This window comes from Sus scrofa, chromosome 1 (genome assembly GCF_054392235.1).
Source record: "Sus scrofa isolate SSC_HxYL_T2T_F1_AM1 chromosome 1, Sscrofa_HxYL_maternal_Yorkshire_Landrace_v2.0, whole genome shotgun sequence".
Classification (NCBI taxonomy): domain Eukaryota; kingdom Metazoa; phylum Chordata; class Mammalia; order Artiodactyla; family Suidae; genus Sus; species Sus scrofa.
Window position 1 is genome coordinate 283,352,142 of NC_139383.1, and position 17,971 is coordinate 283,370,112.

General features: G+C 53.4%; 1 protein-coding gene across 2 annotated transcripts; it reads right to left on the reverse strand.

Moving 5' to 3' along the window:
- Positions 1–886: 886 nt before the first annotated feature.
- On the reverse strand, positions 887–13,578 carry PTGES (prostaglandin E synthase). 2 transcript variants are annotated; one of them, XM_085011758.1, is made up of 3 exons: positions 13,122–13,284; positions 9,939–10,021; positions 887–1,759 (listed from the first exon to the last, which is right to left on the reverse strand). In XM_085011758.1, the coding sequence occupies exon 3, from the start codon at positions 1,741–1,743 to the stop codon at positions 1,510–1,512; it is 234 nt and encodes a 77-aa protein (XP_084867884.1). In that variant the 5' UTR covers positions 1,744–1,759; positions 9,939–10,021; positions 13,122–13,284; the 3' UTR covers positions 887–1,509. The 2 variants fall into 2 exon arrangements, with proteins under 2 accessions (XP_084867884.1, NP_001033720.1); NM_001038631.1 differs by lacking the exon at positions 13,122–13,284 and adding an exon at positions 13,359–13,578 and having other exon boundaries at positions 888–1,759.
- Positions 13,579–17,971: the final 4,393 nt, after the last annotated feature.

Genomic DNA, 17,971 nt, shown 5'->3' on the forward strand with positions numbered 1-17,971 from the left:
ATGCAGCCTGCTTGCCTTCTGCGTGACTTAACACCCCAGTTAGGGTGTGTCTGTGTGTTTGCCAGAAACTGTGCTGTCAGTTTGGCTCCAGACACACAGCCAGTGAAGTGTCCAGCGAGCGAGCTGGAGCCTCGGCCAGCCTGGGCAGTGGTGGCCGCCAGGAACCAGCAGCCAAGGGGTGGAGCTGGTCAGACACTCCGTTAATGATTAAAGCCACACATGTCTTGGAACAAGAGTCCAGAAACACACGATGCCCTGCAGGGGTGCACACTTGTGGCTTTCAAACCTTGCAAATGCCGAAGGAGCCAGAATATTCGTTTTAGAGGCTGGTCCTTCAAAGCCCCTTGTCCTGGCCTGACAGCCCGTAGGAGCAGCTAAAGAAGAGAAGGCTGACCTTACCCTGGGCCGCTCCCAGCAGCACCTGGGCCAAGGAGAGGAGGACCCAGCCAAGGAATGCGGCCAGGCCACAAGGCCACATTCTGTGTCAACAGGGCACAAAGGAGCACAGCCCCACCCCCGCTTCACTAAATTCCCACCAGCAGAGAAACCCACACCCTGTCCATCTTAGGCAGAGGCTCCCAGGCCTTGTCATCACAGGGGCTCACGGGGGAAGATTTTTATTTCTATTTAACTTGATTGATTGATTTTGTATTTTCTAGGGCTGCACCTGTGGCATATGGAGGTTCCCAGGCTAGGGGTCTAATCAGAGCTGCAGCTGTCAGCCTATGCCACAGGCACAGCAATGCAGGATCCGAGCCGCGTCTGCGACCTACACCACAGCTCATGGCAACGCCGGATCCTTAACCCACTGAGTGAGGCCGGGGATCAAACCCACAACCTCATGGTTTCTAGTCGGATTCATTAACCACTGAGCCACGACGGGAACTCCTTATTTTTATTTTATTTTCAAATTTGTTATGGTCACACCTGCAGCATTTGGAAGTTCCTGGGCCAAAGGTCCAATATGAGCCACACCTGCGACCTATGCCACAGCCATGGCAACGCCAGATCCTTAACCCACTGGGCAGGGCCAAAAATGGCACCTGAATCCTCAAGGACATTCTGTCAGGTTCTTAACCCGCTGAGCCACAGAGGGAACTCCTCACAGGGGCACTTTTAAAAAACACAGACGCTCAGGCTCCCCCTCTAGACCAGCTGGACCACAACCTCTGGATCTGAAAGGTCCTGGTTTATTACAGCCCTGGATTCGGAGGGTCACTAGGCTCAGAACCTGAATTGAGTCTCCACTCATGCTTCCCCGTCTTAGGACGGAGGAGGGAGTGATGGTTTTCATGCTCTTATTGAAATGGAAGGATTTTTTTGATCAATGGTGACAAGTACCAATCTCTTAACAGTACCGATCAGCCCCTTCACCCAGGAATCCGGGCGGCACATGGGCACACACACAGGCCCACTGAGCCCAGGATCCCAGGTTGCCAGGAATCCAGGCCCATGATCTCACTGGCTTGTGGCCAGTGGTCTGGTGGCCGAGGAGGCGTCAGTGGCTGGTCACAGGTGGCGGGCTGCCTCCCAGACGATCTGCAGGGCCATGGAGGCGCAGGGGAGCTGGGCCAGGGTGTAGGCCAGGGAGCGGGTGGGTGCCCGCAGCTTCCCCAGGTAGGCTATGGTGTGTACCATGCGGCCCAGGAAGAAGATCAGGAAGTGCATCCAGGCGACGAAGGGGTCAGGCCCCAGGAAGGAGTAGACGAGGCCCAGGAACAGGAAGGGGTAAATGGTCTCCATGTCATTCCGATGGGCCCTGGGGAGGCAAGGGGGTGCAGTCAGCCGGGCCACCCCGGAAGCCAGGGCTCTCTGCCCCCAAAGGCCTGGCACCCCCGAGAATCATCTCGGGGATGCCAGACTCACATCCAGCGCGCCAGGACAGGGAGACAGCCCCCTCCAGAGGCAGGAGGGTCAGAGACTCCAAGCCGGCACCCGCGAGCAGCCCAGGAAGGGCATCCCAGTTAATGGACTAGAGGCCACGAAAGGCTGCTGGTTGGGTTTTTGTACCAAGCCCCAGGGCTTGCCAGGTCCCAGCCCCTGCCACGGCCTCTCCATCCTTCACTTTGGCCTTGGACACCGAGCGAGAAAAGTGGGGCTCAGTGGGGTGGGGTGAGCTGGGCTGGAGCCTAGGACTGCGTCCAGCCCACATTCTTCCCACCAAGGCTGGGCTTCTTCCTTTTTCTAAATTTTTTGTTTTCCTTTTTAGGGCTGCAGATGCAGCATAGGAGGTTCCCAGGCTAGGGGTCGAATCGGAGCTGCAGCTGCCAGTCTACACCACAGCCACCGCAACGCCAGATCCGAGCCACATCTGTGACCTACACTACAGCTCATGACAATGCTGGATCCTTAACCCACTGAGCGAGGCCAGGAATCGAACCCACAATCTCATGGATCCTAGGCGGGTTCATTTCTGCTGAGCCACAGTAGGAAGGCCAGGCTGGGGCTTTTCTGAAGCTGCCCTTCAGAATGCAGCTTCCTGGGCCCTCCCCAGTGGGACTACAGAGAAGCCGCTTCATCCACGCTCTCCTGCTTCTTTGTTTAAAATAATCAAATGTGTGAGTCTGTGTGGTTGATGGGGGGAGGGGGCTGTGTATAATCCTGCCATTAAAAAAAAAAAATGACCAACAAAGAAAACTCACCCCCTTCTGCTAAGAGTTGGCTCACATTTTCCATGACTCTCCCTAATGGGCAGCTTCCTTTGTGGAGGGTGGGGAGGTCGAGTCCCATAAATTAGAGAGTGAGCAAGTGACCGAAGCCAGAGATGGCATGTGTTGGAGGCACAAATAAGCAGGAACGCAGTGCCCAGGCCATGACCTTCCCCAAGGACAGGCCACATGTGTGAGGCATGGGGACGCTGCTGGAAATGAAGCCCCTTCTCCGAGTCTTCCAGCTGGAGTGTTTTTCAGCAATGCTGCACCAAGGGGCCAGACCCAAGACAGCGGGCCCCGTGGGGACCTGCTGCAGAGCCGCCCTCCTTCCCTCCCACTTGCAAGGAGAGCCTCAGGCAAGGGCCGTGCTATGCAGATGCTGAGAAATTGGGCCGGCAGGGCAGGGGGGAGGCTGTGTGTTGTGGGGGTCTCTGCAGCCTGGCTAGGGTGGGTGTAGTCAGGGAAAGAGACATTTGTGCTGAAGCCTGAATGATGAGGGGCCATCTATGCGGGGAGAAGAATGGGCATGTGCAAAGGCCCTGGGGCAGGAAGGAGCATAGTTTGTGTGAGGCTCAGAAAAGTGAGCTGGAGTGTGGTGCATGGGGGAGAGAGGCAGGTTAAGAAGGAGAGGGGGCCCATGAAGCAGGATAAGGGGTCTGGGATTCAATCTGAGCATAAAAAGCTCCCATAAACCCAGCAGGGCCTGGGTCTTTCTTAGGTCAGACTCAGGTCACAGCAGTTGGTGTCTCTGTCCCCATATCCTGGAGCCAACACGAGTCTTCCTTCTCCTTTTCTCCCAAATCTCAGCCTTGGGACGCAGCCCCAGAGAAAGAAAGTCTGCGGTAGGGTAGGTCTCAGCAGCTGCAGGAAATACCACCGGATGTCCTCACAGGAGGCAGGCCCTGGCTAGGCCCTGGCTGCAGCGATGAGGTTGGCAGAGGGTGGGGGCTGAGGCCTGACACCCACCCCTCCAATTCCTCATTTGCTTTTATTTATTTATTTATTTATTTAGGGCTGCACCTGCAGCCTATGGAAGTTCCCAGTCTAGGAGTTGAATCAGAGGGGCAGCTGCTGGCCTACGCCACAGCCACAGCAACACGGGATCCAAGCTGCGTCCGAGATCTACATGGCAAGCTTGCAGGGATGCCGGATCCTTAACCCATTGAGCGAGGCCAGGGATCGAACCCACATTCTCATGAACACTAGTCGGGTTCTTAACCTGCTGTACCCCAACGGGAACTCCTGGTTCCTCGACTGAATGAATCTCTCACCTGACTCGGGGGTCACCAGGGAAGAGGCAGCAAGGCTTCCTCGACCATTGCCCCATCCCAGAGATCCCTGGCCCAGGGTGTGGCCAAAAAATAAATGAAATGAAATGAAGTAAAATGAAATAAAGTAAAGTAAAATAAAATAAAATAAAATAAAATAAAGTAAAATAAAATAAAATAAAGTAAAATAAAATAAAATAAAATAAAATCACCCCATCCCATGGGGATGGAGCCATGTATACCAACAGCCCCCTGCATGTGCTGAGACAGACACCTCGGAAAACCTCTTTGACATCAAGCCACTGTGTCCCAGAATGCGGGCTGCCTCCCACAGGTGACTCATGAGATGGTGCCACCTGGGAGTATTTTTGTCATATTCTGTATTTCTCGGAAATTCTCAGGAAAAGCCTAATGAGCACTGAAACCCATTCATGCAGGCACGACTCCTTAAAGGATGTATTTGCATTTTCAGAGTGAGTCAGTTTTTAGAAAAGGATTAAGAGGATCCTTGGCCCACTCCCAGCGCACAGGTGAGGGAAAGAAGTCAGGAGAAGCAGGGCGGCGGGGGAGGGGGGGGCAGCCCCCCTTCCTGGCTCTAAAACTGCGACTTGAGGACTCGGGTCATCCGCGAGGTGACCAGCCAGAGGTGGCTGGGCGCTGAGAAAGCCCCAAAGCTCCGACCCTCAGCTCAGCCCGCGGGCTGTCTGGGCTGCCTCCCTCCTTCCTCTGGTACCTTTCAAACCACAGTGGGGGGGGGGGGGCGGTGGTACCCACGAAGCCGCAGTGGGGCCAAGGACAGGGAGACGTGGGGGAAATCAGGGATGATGCAAGAAAGCTCACGCCCCTCCTCCAGGATCCGCACCTGGAGACATGGACAGAGTCACGTACCCGAGAGATACTTGGGCAAAACGTGTCATTCCCATAATAACCACTTTTTTAAGGCAAAAGTCACTCAAAGCAAATCGCCACTAGACTGGACTTGCACAGCCTCCTGCAGCATCAGGCCTGCCCCTCCCCATCCACAGACATTGCGACACCCCACTGTGCGTTACCGCATCAGGTGACCTGACCGGAGTTGGGAGAGAGTCTAAGAGCTCCCCCCAGGCCTCCGGGCAGCACAGCCCCCGACAGTCCGGCCGCGCTCTCCTCTTCCCCGGCCCCCTCCCCATCCCCACAGGTGATTCCCTTGAATCCAAGTTTGACCCAAGTTAAAATCTGCTTAGTTTTTTCAGGTTGTTTTGTTTTGTTTTTGTCTTTTTAGGGCATAGGGAGGTTCCCAGGCTAGGGGTCGGAATCGGAGCTACAGTTACCAGCTTACACTACAGCCACAGCAACACCGGATCCTTCACCCACTGAACGAGGTCAGGGATCAAACCCGCAACCTCATGGATACTAGTTGGGTTCTAACCCACTGAACCACAGCGGGAGCTCTATAGGCTGCTTAGTTTTAAAGGTGGGCACAAAATAGAGTTAAATTACTTCCTTGCAGAAGGAGAGGAGAGCCCATGTCAGGTGGCCTGGGTTCAATGGCAGCGTAGCCATCATGAGCCACATGGCCTTGGCAAACTTGCTTCTTCCCCTGTAGATACTAGTGCCATTCTCAGAGTGAACTGGTCCCTATAAAGTGACTTTTTTTTTTTTTTTTTTTTTTTTTTTTTTTCCCACACTGACAGCATGTGGAAGTTCCTGGGCCAGGGATCAAACTCTCGTCACAGCAGCAACCCAACCCACAGCAGTGACAATGCCCGATCCTTAACCACTAGGCCACCAGGGAATGCCCCTATAAAGTGCTTAGGACACTGTCTGGCACTGAGTTTAGCTGCCACTGTCTTTGTCCTTGTCCCCACCATCACCAGCCCTATCCTGGACAGGACTGCTAAAGCTGATTTCCCCTTAGTTTTGCTAAACTCCCAACCACCCTCAGATGCCCAGGCCAATTATAAAAACATTTTCAGGGAGTTCCCATTGTGGCTCAGTGGAAACGAATTTGACTAGGAACCATGAGGTTGCAGGTTCAATCCCTGGCCTTGCTCAATGGGTTAAGGATCCGGCGTTGCCGTGAGCTGTGGTGTAGGTCGCAGACATGGCTTGGCTCTGATGTTGCTGTGGCTGTGGTGTAGGCCAGCAGCTGTAGCTCCGGTTCAACCCGTAGCCTGGGAACCTCCATATGCCGTGGGTGTGGCCTAAAAAAAAAACAAACAAAAAAACCCCCATTTTCGGAGAGTTCCCTTGGGCACAGCAGGTTAAGGATCCCTCATTGTCACTGCAGTGGCTCGGGTCAGTGTGATGAAAGTTTGATTCTGGCCCAGGAAATTCCACATGTCATGGGTGTGACTCACCTCCCCCCACCAAAAAAAATTGGGAGTTCCCATCATGACACAACTGAAACAAATCCTACTAGTATCCATGAGGATGTGGGTTTGATCCCTGGCCTCGCTCAGTGGATTAAGGATCCAGCATTGCCATGAGCTGTGGTGTAGGTCAAAGATGTGGCTCAGACATGGTGTGGCTGTGGCTGTGACGTAGGCTGGCAGCTGAAGCTCCAATTTGACCCCTAGCCTGGGAACTTTCATATGCTGAGGGTGTGGCCCTAAAAAGCCTTTAAAAAAGAAAATTGTACGGTGTGTAGGAGAGGGAGTGTGCGAGTCTAGCAGCTCTGTGAGACCCTTGGCCTTGGGCAAGCCTCTCTCCCGCGATGGGCCCCTGTTCACCATTCACAAAATGAATGTGTTGGAATTCTCTGGTAGCTCAGTATGTTAAGGATCCAGCATTGTTACTGATGTGGCTCATGTGGCTGGTTCCATCCTTGGCCTGGGGAACTCCTGCATGCCCCAGGTTCAGCCAAAAAATAAACTTAAATGAAAAATAAAGCCAAAAAATAAAAAATAAAAAAGGGGTGCTCCCGTTGTGGCGCAGTGGTTAACAAATCCAACTAGGAACCATGAGGTTGCAGGTTCGATCCCTGGCCTTGCTCAGTGGGTTAAGGATCCGGCGTTGCCATGAGCTGTGGTGTAGGTCGCAGATGCAGCTCGGATCCCACATTGCTGTGACTCTGGTGTAGGCCGGTGGCTACAGCTCCGATTCGACTCCTAGCCTGGGAATCTCCATATGCCGCGGGAGTGGCCCTAGAAAAGGCAAAAAGACAAAAAAAAGAAAGAAATTAAAAAAAATAAAATAAAAAATAAAAAAAGAATGTGTTGGAGAGTGTCTAAGGGACGTCTAGGGCTGAGATTTTGAAACTCAACCTCCCGACAAACCAGTTCACTCAGATTAAGTCTACACAGCCCAATAATCTGAAATATTCCAAACCTTGGGTCAAGTGCTTGTCTTCCTTCCTTGGGGCCACTGGGAGGACCCCCCCTCCACACACACACACACACACACACACACACACACACTGCAGTTACGTTCACATAAACTCAGAATTTCACCAAAATACCCACTGCTGGGAGCCTTGGCTAGGCACCTGGAAAAGGAGGTGCCTGGGTCCCATCATTTTCCTTGAGACCTGGTCCCCGACTTCTCCCAGAGCTGGGCTTATGTTTGGGCTGCAGCAGATGCTCAGCTGCAAGGCAGATTTATGCTCCGAGAACTGACACTGAAGTGTTTTCCTGTTTGTGCAGAAGGCAGCCCTGGCTGTACTACAAACTCTGGCCTAATATTTAAGTTGCTCCTGCTGCCAGGGCCTTTCCCATCAGGTTCCAGCCAGCTCTCGGGTAGCGGATGGCAGGATGTATGATGCTCTGGGCCCTGCGCCCTCGAGGTTGCATGACGTTATATGAAAGCCCCAGCGCTGACATGGTAGTTTCAGTAAATACTGGTACATGGGAGTTTCCCCATAAATACTCACCAAATGGATATAAAACATCACTAGATAAGAGGTGATCAAAAAGTGCTGAGGGAGAGTTCCTGTCGTGGCGCAGCGGAAATGAATCCGACTAGGAACCATGAGGTTGGGGGTTCGATCCCTGGCCTCGCTCAGTGGGTTAAGGATCCGGTGTTGCCGTGAGCTGTGGTGGCGTGACTGTGCCTGTGGCATAGGCCGGCAGCAACAGCTCCGATTAGACCCCCCAGCCTGGGAACCTCCGTATGCCACGGGTGCGGCCCTAAAAAGACAAAAGACAAAAGACAGAAAAAAAAAAAAAAAAAGTGCCGAGGGAGTTCCCGTTGTGGAGCAGTGGAAATGAACCTGACTAGTATCCATAAAGACGCCGGTTCGATCCCTGGCCTCACTCAGTGGGTTAAAGATCCAGCGTTGCAGTGAACTGTGGTGGAGGTCATAGATGCGGCTTAGATCCTGAGTTGCAGGCCAGCAGCTGTAGCTCTGATTGAACCCCTAGGGAACCTCCATATGTTGCAGGTGCACCCCTAAAAAGCAAAAAAAAAAAAAAAAGGTGCTGAATTGAATTTCAGCCATTTGCACTTCAGTACTGGAGACGATGGGTCATTTTGTACAGAAATAAAAATGGCATTGTGTGGGTGGAAACGTCTTGGCACCACACGGGGTGTGGTCTCTCCCTGGCATGATATTACAGCCAGTTAAAAAAAAAATTAAGTGTTCGGGAACCTATGTGACCACCCCTGTGCCGCAAGCAAGCTTTGCTATACAGAACTCTCAACGCTGGGAGAAGCCAAACACCCCTGCTCTGGGCTGGTCTGTGCTACCTGCCTCTGCTACTCATCACGCCTTTCTCCACTGCCCAGGAGACTCGTGCCAATCAGGTGGCATGAGAGTCACCGGTATGGATTCGTGTATGGATGAGAGTTTTGCTCATGAAGGTACAACCAGTGCTCACGACATACCTTGCACAAAGTACGTGCTCATTAAATGTTGGATGGGTGGATGGTTGGACAGACCTCATATGAAGGACTATATAGTGTGGGCATATTGGAAAGGGTAAAATACCAAAGAATCTCACTTTCTACATTACTTTTTTTTTTTTTTTTTTTGCTTTTTAGGGCCACTCCCACAGCATACTGAGGTTCCCACGCTAGGGGTCAAATTGGAGCTACAGCTGCCGGCCTATACCACAGCGGCAGCAATGCCAGATCCAAGCCATGTCTGCGACCTACACCACAGCTCACAGCAACACTGGATCCTTAACCCACTGATCGAGGCCAGAGATCAAACCCACAACCTTATGGTTCCTAGTTGGATTCGTTTCCGCCCCCGCGCCACGACGGGAACTCCTCCACATTTCTGTAATTTTTAAAAACCACAAGTACCTGTGTTTTTCAATGGCCAAAGAAAACACAAGGAAAAAACTCTACAGACTTTTTTTTTTTTTTTTTAATACAAGAATCTCTTATTATTTACACTGCCTCGTCCCACCCATTTCTGCCTGTGACTCATGGGACCTGATAAGAACTATGTGAAGGTTTTTCTCCCTCTCACTCCTGTCCTACTCATCCCTCTCCATGGCCCCATCCCCGGGAAGTGCCTCCTTCTGATCCTCCAGCCCACTGGTGTAAAACAGCGGAGAGGAAACTTCCAAAAACCCCACCATTGACACTGGTTCCGGGAAATTAACATTTAGTCTCTGATGGAATTTTTAAGCAGCCATATTTTTTTGGCCACGCCCCCAGCCCGCGGAAGCTCCTAGGCCAGGGACCAAGCCCACACCACAGCAGTGACAATGCCAGATCCTTAACCCACTAGACCACCAGGCAACTCCAAGAATCACCTTTTTTTTTTGGCTGCCCTGAGGCGTATGGAGTTCCCGGACCAGGGATCAGAGATCTGAGCCACAGTTGCAGCAGCGCCAGACCTTGTAACCCACTGTGCCAGGCCAGGGATCGAACCTATGTCCCAGTGCTGCAGAGTAGCATTTACAGCATATCCTTTTCTAACGTGGTCCTCTGGAGCCTTGAGCGTGTGTTACTCTTCTTCGATTAATGAGAAATTAAATCAATGAATAAATTAAAACAGTCTAAGAGGATCTGAAGGCAGAAGACCCTGGCCCCTGGGCTACCCTCCAAGCCCCAGAAGCAGGGCCTGACCAGGGCTTGCGGTACTTACCTAAGGCAGCGTTCCACGTCTGGGTCGCTCCGGCAGTACTGGAGGCCTCCGTGTCTCTGAGCATCCTCGGGGTTGGCAAAAGCCTGGAATATATCAGCTGAGAGTTACTAGTCACGACCTGGACCGCTGGATCCACTAGGTCTGTGGTGGGTGCAGGCCCATGGATGTCCATTCTCCAGCATCCCTGAACTCCTACTGTGTGCTGTGTGCCGGGGGCTCCCGGGAACAGCACTGCTATGGACTAAATGTCCATTTCCCCGCAAGTTTCCATGTTGAAACCTCACCCCAGTGTGATGGTATTAGGAGGCGGGGCTTTGGGGAGGTGATTAGGTCATAAGGGTGGAGCTCTCTTGAATGACACGCGTATTCACGTATAAGAGATCCCAGGGAGCTCCCTCGCCCCTTTGCCAAGTGAGGACACAGGAGGAAGGTCATCTATAAACCAGGAAGTGGGCCCTCAGCAGACACTGCATCTGCCTGGTGCCTGGATCTTGGACGTCCCAGCCTCCAGAACTATGAGAAATAATTCTCTGTTGTTTAGAAAAGCGAGCCAGTCTCTGGTATTTTGCTCTGTAGCAGCCTGAAAAGACTAAGAAAAAGGCCCTCCTCTCCTTGCTCTTGTGAAGCTCACAGTGCAGTGAGGGAGGACCAGGTGGTGAGCAGTTAAGAACAGACAGGGTTAGCTTCGAGAATGTTCACAGGAGACCTGACCAAGTCTGGGGATCACGAAGGCATCTCTGAGGCAGTGACGTTAAAGCTGAAGCTTAAAAGATGCAGCCACATGAACCAGAAGAACGGAGGGTTATAGCCACAGCACTCAAGGCATAAGTAACAGCATGTGCAAAGGTCCTGGGGTCAGAGGAGCATGTATGAAGAATGAAAAACCAGCAAGGCTGGAGCAAAGATAGCAAGGGGCAGAGTTCCCAGATGAAGCTGCAGAGGTCAGCAGACTTCCTGGAGGGACTCTAAAAACGTAGACTTTGAACTCAAAGCAATGAGAGGGTTTTCACAGGCCCTGATAAGAAACCCAGCTCCTCTCGGGCTAACTGCAGGTTTCTGAACTTCCCTAGGTCTCCGCTTCCTCATCTGTGAACTCCAGACCAAACAGAGCTCGTCTACCATGAGAACAAGGGAGAGAACTGGAGACCCCAGCACAACACCTGGTGTCAGGAGGGGGCTCAATGAATTGTCAGAGCAAAGTCAAGACTTAAGGTCACACACTCTGGTCTTCAAAGGCCTGCACCCATGGCTCAGTTCCCTCGTTCCCTCTGGGCATATGCAGCAAGCCAGCTCCACCAACCCCAAGCAAATCTGAATCTCCGCAGTTTCTAAACTGCTTATCCAAGGCAGGTCCTGCTGCTTCTGATTCATGAGCCCTTGTGACATCTGTCCCCAGGGGCTGGTCTGTCCTGCCTGGTGGGTCTGGCCCTGCCTCACCCCGGAGGTGAATGAGTGCAGCAGCCTGTGCCCGATGTCACTCATGCTTGGAATCCCCCACGCCCAGAATTCCTCTGCCGGCCCTTAAGTCACAGAGTCCCCAATCCTGATGACCCTGCACAGAGATCGTGCGCCTGTGACACCCTTCAAAGGGTCTTGGTATATGGGGGTGGGGGAGGCAGCTGTCTTGGGCATTCACAGGGTTCGCCTGGTTGCTCACCCCTGAAGACAATGTGAATACCAGTCAGTCTAGCCAGGAGGCGGCAGTGTAGACAGAAAAGCCCTGGCATTGGAAGTTTGGAGCGCTGCCTCTAGCTGCCTCGGGATACACTCCCACCAGGAGATCTGTGGCTGTTCACGTTCCGACTGTTAATAAATAACAAAGACTAACTTGGGCACAGAGAGAGGGGAGGAGGCACGTGCTCTGGGCCAAGCGCTGAATTCTCCAGGCACGATCGTGACCATCCTCCATTGACAAGTGAGCAAATCAAGCTCTCGGACTTGCCCCTGGTCATCAAGGCTGGGGGGTGCAGGAGCCAGAACCAGCCTCAGCCGCCTCCCAGCACGCAGCTCCCCAGCCCCTCCCTGGCTGACTGAATGCAGCCAGCAGAAAGGAGAGGGAAATTCACAAGGGTAGGGGGAACCGGGGTTCAGCCCAAAGGCAGGTTTCCTTCCCCTGCTCCCTCCTGACCAGGCAGAAAGACCCCCAACAGGCTTGCCTCTTCCTTCCCTAGTCCACATTAACAGGAAAGCTCTGGCCCCTGCACGGACCTGGAGAGAACCAACACCCCCCCACCCCATGGCAGGGTGTGGGCTCCACCGGGTTTGAACTGGGTTGTGCAGCCTTCCCAGGAGACCTCTCCTCTCTGAGCCCAGGTTCCTCACCTGGAAAACAGGCTGAATAGGGCCCCTCCTCCACCCCTTCTATGGAAGGACTCAAGGGGTGAATGCAGCTGCCCCTGCTCCGTGTGTGTATCCCACATCCCAGGAGGGACCAAGACAGGGAGGAGTCAGGACGATCCACACACCCCCACCCCCACCCCGCGCTTCGGGAGTTCTTCCACCTGGGGAGCCTTCCTGCCTTCAGTTCTGCCTGTACCTGCTGAGCCCGGTTCAGAGCAAGATCCCCGCTCCCCAGTGTGCACCCCCAACACGTCGTTCGAACCAGCCTCGCCTTGCCCTTGAACTGGACAAAGGGGCACAGTGGGAAACAATTCCTCTCTCAAATACCTGGGCGGGGCGGGGGTGGGGGTGGGAGGGATACTCAGCGGTACCCCGGGGCATCTCTGCGTCTAGCAGGACGGCGGGCGGCGGGCGGCGGGCGAGCTTGGCCGGTAGTTTCCCCGCGCTAGCAGCCGCTGGAACCGGTCCTCCCACCCACCCGCTCCCCCAGGCTCAGATGTTGGCCTCTTTATTGTTGTTTTGGCTCCGGGACTCGGCTTGTCGGATGGGTGGGGGAAACTGCTCCCGGAGAACTCCAGGGGGGCCCTGGCTGAGACCCGGCCTCTGGAGGCTGCGGTGGGTTCGTAAGCGACCTTGCCGGCGGCGAGTTGGGAATTTCCACTTAAATGTTTCCCCGCCCGGATTTGTCTGGTTCCCACCCAAACATCAGATCTCCTGTGCGGGAAACCGCCAGGTCGGAGCCAGGCTGAACGCTGCCTCACGCCACCCCCGGGGAACTTTTTCTCTCTGAAAAGCTGGCAGAGCTCAGCGGGCCTCGTGGATCTCGCTGTGCGGGGAGCTTACCTGGTGGCAGAGCAAGTGAGTAAAAACTCTTAAAACAGAGGACAAGGAGGTGCGGGCCGGGCTGAAACCAAGGGCCCCAAAGGAGCCATCCCCAAGGACCGGGAGAGGCAGCTGGTTCCGAGCCAGGCTCACTCAGACTCCGGAAGCATCTTGGCCAAGTGTCCCGTCCCCCACCTTCCTGGCCGGAGACGTGAGCGCGCGCGCGCGGGGCTGGGGTGTCCCCGGGGCGGCACGTACCTTCTTCCGAAGCCTCACTTGGCCCGTGATGATGGCCACTACGTACATCTTGATGACCAGCAGCGTGCTGCAGAGCAGGAAGGCCGGGAGAACCTGGCCGCTCACCATCTCCAGGCTGGGGGGTGGCATCTCGGCGAGGAGAGCAGGGGCAGCAGCTCTGGGGAAGACAGCGGAGGCCAGCGCGGGCGCGTGGCTAAGTCTCCGAGCGCAGGGAGGGGCGGGGAGAGCTGAGGGCGGCTGCACCCGCCCACTCCCCCCGAGGCGGCAGCCGCTTCGGCCCCCAGATGCTGGAAGAGAGTCCTTGGGCATCCCGATCCCAACCCTGGCCTCGAATAACCCCTCCCTGGAAAGTTCTTAAACACGTTCTAATCTCTTTCTTCGTCTGTAAAGTGGGGGTGTATGGCTGTGCCTGACTTCTGGGAGATGCCACAAAGCCAGGCACCTGGCAGGGCCTCCCCACGTGGCAGATTCACCCGTCTGTGCCCACTTCCCTGAGGGTCAGGGCAGGTGGTGGACGTGAGACCCAAGCTATCTGCCCCCACATTCAGCCTGGACACCTGAACCACAGCCATAGCTACATTAATGCGATTTTGCTGAATAGCACCCCTCCCCCCAAAGATGCCCACATGCCAATCCCCAGAGCCTGTGAATATGCTACTGTACATGGCAGAGGGACTTGGCCGTAGGACTAAGTGAGGATAGGACATGGGGAGATTATCCTGGGTGATCCGTGTGAATTCACCCGAATCAGAAACATCCACCTGAGAAGGTATTCCCAAGAGACAGTTCCCCTCGCCTGGAAAACAAGCTGAATACAGCAGCAGATGGACTCTAGGGGTGAATGCAGGTGCCTCTGCTCCCCCTAGGTGAAGACAGGAGCAGAAGTCAGGAGTTCCTGCTGTGGCACAACTGGATCAGTGGTGTCTCTGGAGCACTGGGATGCAGGATCCATCCTGGCTGGCCTGGCACAGTGGATTAAGGATCTGGCATTGCCACAACTGCGGCATACGTAGGTCCCAGCTGCAGAGGAAGCAGAGGCCAGAGAGGAGGGAAGATGTTACATTACTAGCCTTGAAGATGAAGGGAGATGAAGCAAAGAGGTGGCTGTGAGGAGCTGGGCAAGACAAGGAGACAAATTCTCCCTTCTGGAGAGCTTCCAGAAGGAGCCAGCTTTGTGGATGCCTTGACATTAGCTCACCAAAACCGATGCCCCAGAACTGTGAGATAACAGACGTGGGTTGTTTTAAGCCCCTAAATCTGTGGTCATTTGTTACATCAGCGTAGGAAACTAGCACACTCTTCCACTGCCCTTCTTGGTATCGTTTCATGTTCCCAGGAGACTCCCAGGCAGACAGCCTGTTTGTTCCTTACAGGAATTTCCCCAAAGATCTATCAGCTCATGAGTAGAAAGCAGCAGCAATTTGTGATCCCTTTAAATCCCTTGCTTCAAAATCCTCACCCTGGAGTTCCCTTGTGGCTCCGTGGGTTAAGCGTCCGGCATTGTCACTACAGTGGCTTGGGTTGCTGCTGTGATGTGGGTTCAACCCCTGGCCCAGAACTTCCACAGGCATGGCTGGAAGAAAAAAAACAAAAGCCAAAAAACCTCTCCCTGCCGTGTCCTCCCCACCCCTTAGCCTCCTTCCCCAGCTCTGGGGAGGGACCTCGGGAAAGGCAAGGATCTGGTCTGTTTAGTTTTGCCGAAACTGCTTGCTTTACCGCGGGCTCCCTGGAGAAGTGGAGCGGAGGGACAGCAGTGTCAATCTTATTAGCCCCAAACTGGGCTCACCTCTTGGTAGGTGTTGAGCTAAAAGACACATCTAGCCAAAGATGGGGAGAAGGAAGGATTTTCTACTTGGAGCAAGTAAGGAGAACACTGGCAATCTTTCCCCAAGCAGTGCCTTCCCGAAGAGCAAAATTGGGAAAGTTTTTTTGTTGTTGTTTGTTTTAATTAAAGCATAGTTGAAGAGTTCCCTTCATGGCTCAGCGGTTAACCAACCTGACTAATATCCACGAGGATGCGGGTTCGATCCCTGGCCTTGCTCAGTGCAGTGAGGACCCGGCGTTGACATGAGCTGTGGTGTAGTTCGCAGACGCGGCTCGGATCTGGCATGGCTGTGGCTGTGGTGTAGGCAGGTGGCTACAGCTCTGATTAAATCCCTAGCCTGGGAACTTCCACATGCCTTGGGTGTAGCCCCCCAAAAAAGAAAAAAAAAGTGTGATTAAGTTACAAAGTTGTGCCAATTTCTGCCATATAGTAAAACGACCCAGTCCTACATAGATAGATAGACAGATACACAAGTTCTCTTTGTTTAAATTGGGGAAGTTTTTTGGTGGTGGTGGTGTTGTTTTTGTTTTTTCTAGGGCCGCACCCGCGGCATACGGAGGTTCCCAGGCTAGGGGTCTAATCGGAGCTGTAGCCACCGGCCTACACCACAGCCACAGCAACACAAGATATGAGCCTCGTCTGCGACCTACACCACAGCTCACGGCAACGCCAGATCATTAACCCACTGAGCAAGGGCAGGGACCGAACCCGCAACCTCATGATTCCTAGTCAGATTTCTTAACCACTGAACCACAATGGGAACTCCTAAACTGGGGGAGTTTTAAGCTAAGGGTACATGCTTATTCATGGAGGGGCTTGAGCAGAGGAGAATTCCGCATAAAATTGGGGCAAAGATGGGCAGAGGCCAAGCTTTGGTTGACTGAAGTCACAAGGGTCAAAAAACGGTAACATTCTCCCTTCAGTTCCAGTTGATCCGGTGGTTGAGGGGGTTTAAATTCTGCAAAACGGCTGAGGACAGTGCTTCCAGCCAGTCTTCACCTCGGAAACAGAACTGGGAGTCTTTGCAACTAATTTATTATCTTTGCTGTGGTTACGTCTCTTGCCTGATAACAGCTTGTTCTTTTCTTCCCTTCGGATCGTTATTACTGAGACCTTCCCAAGGACCAGCACCATGGCCAGGCTTAAATCACAATACGGTTTAGGCCTAAAATAGCTTCTCTCTCTTTCTTTTTTTGGTCTTTTTAGGGGGCCTATGGAAATTCCCAGACTAGGGGTCGAATCTGAGCTGCAGCTGCTGGTCTACATCACAGCTCACAGCAACACCGGATCCTTAACCCACTGATCGAGGCCAGGAATCGAACCCACATCCTCATGGATGCTAGTCAGTTTCCTTACCGCTGAGCCACGACAGAAACTCTCCTAAAATGACTTCTCATGTCAAAGAGCTTCCTCTGTTTCTTTTCCTCTCGGGACCCCCTGCCCTACCTGCTTACAGTCTGCTCTGGGCCCCAAAGCACCAGAGACTGAGGGAGGGCCCAACCAGAGGGCAAAGACACTGGCTATGAGCTCTGGAACCAGATGAACCTGGCATCGAATCCTGGAGCCAGCCCCCTGTGGCACCTGTGTGGCTTTGGGCAAGCAGTGTCTCTTTCTGAACCCATTTCTTTGACTGTAAAACAAAGCTGATAGTCAGACACTCCCCACAGCGGTGGTGGGAACTAAGAGGCATCGTGTCTAATTTTAAGCTTCTGATATGTAGTCAGCCCTCCATCAGTAGGAGCCACTGAGCCTCAATTTCCTCCTCCTGAAAATGGGAATCATTGGAATTCCCACTGTGGCTCAGTAAGTTACAAATCCGATTAGTATCCGTGAGGATGTGGGTTCGATCTGGCGTTACCGTGATCTGTGATAGGTTGCAGATGCGGCTCAGATCCTGTGCTGCCGTGGCTGTTTCTGTCCTAAAAAAAAAGGAAGAAGAAGAAGAAGAAGAAAAAGAAAAAAGAGAAAGAAAAGAAAGAAGAAATAAAGGGGGAAAAAATGGGAATAAATGATGTCTGTCTACCCAGCAGGCTTGCCAGGAGGGAGACTTGGAAACCCCTGCCCTTGCTGCAAGAGGCAGTGGACTGGAGGTGGGAGGGAGATGTGGGGGGGTAGCTTCTTGTCTGTTTGTGTGTGCCAAGCCTTCCTTTATCTGTACAAAGGATGTGTTCGTAAACCAACACCCGTGCTTCTGGAGCACTGGGCTACCAGATGGTCATCCAGCCCCATGAGATAAATGGTAGGTCACGGTCAAGGGCAGACATAGAAAACATTGGAGATCCTGCAACATGTTTTATCTCTGACAGTACATCGGGAGGGACTGTGCTCTTTTGCTCCTTGCTCGTACTGCTGTCTAAGAACAGAAGTCACCCGCCTCTCCTGCCCCCAGCTCGGGGGAACCCCTGGAGGTGGCTGTCTTTCTCATCAAAAAGCGCACCTAGGGGGCGGGGGTCTCGGCACCACCTCCAGAATCATGGACCAGAGACAGTAGAAAGGGGACCGTTTTGTCCATCCTTCCTTGGAGACGAGGGGACGTGCTCTGCCCTGCTTGGTCTTCTAAAATGGCAAGATGGAAAACTCACCAGGGCGTTCCCATTGTTGCTCCGCAGGTTAAGAACCTGAGTGGTATCCATGAGGATTCCGGTTCGATCCCTGGGCTTGCTCAGTGGGTTAAGGACCGGTGTTACCGTGAGGTGTGGTGTCGGTCACAGACACAGCTCGGATTCGACCCCTACCTAGCCTGGGAAATTCCATATGCCACTTTGCAGCCCTAAAAAGCGAAAGAAAG

Coding starts and splice junctions, on each gene's coding strand:
- PTGES (NM_001038631.1), bottom strand. CDS start 13,487: ATGCCACCCCCCAGCCTGGAGATGGTGAGCGGCCAGGTTCTCCCGGCC. Junction 10,022..13,358: donor AAGTGAGGCTTCGGAAGAAG/GTACGTGCCGCC, acceptor GATATATTCCAG/GCTTTTGCCAACCCCGAGGA. Junction 1,760..9,938: donor GACGTGGAACGCTGCCTTAG/GTAAGTACCGCA, acceptor TTGCCTCCCCAG/GGCCCATCGGAATGACATGG.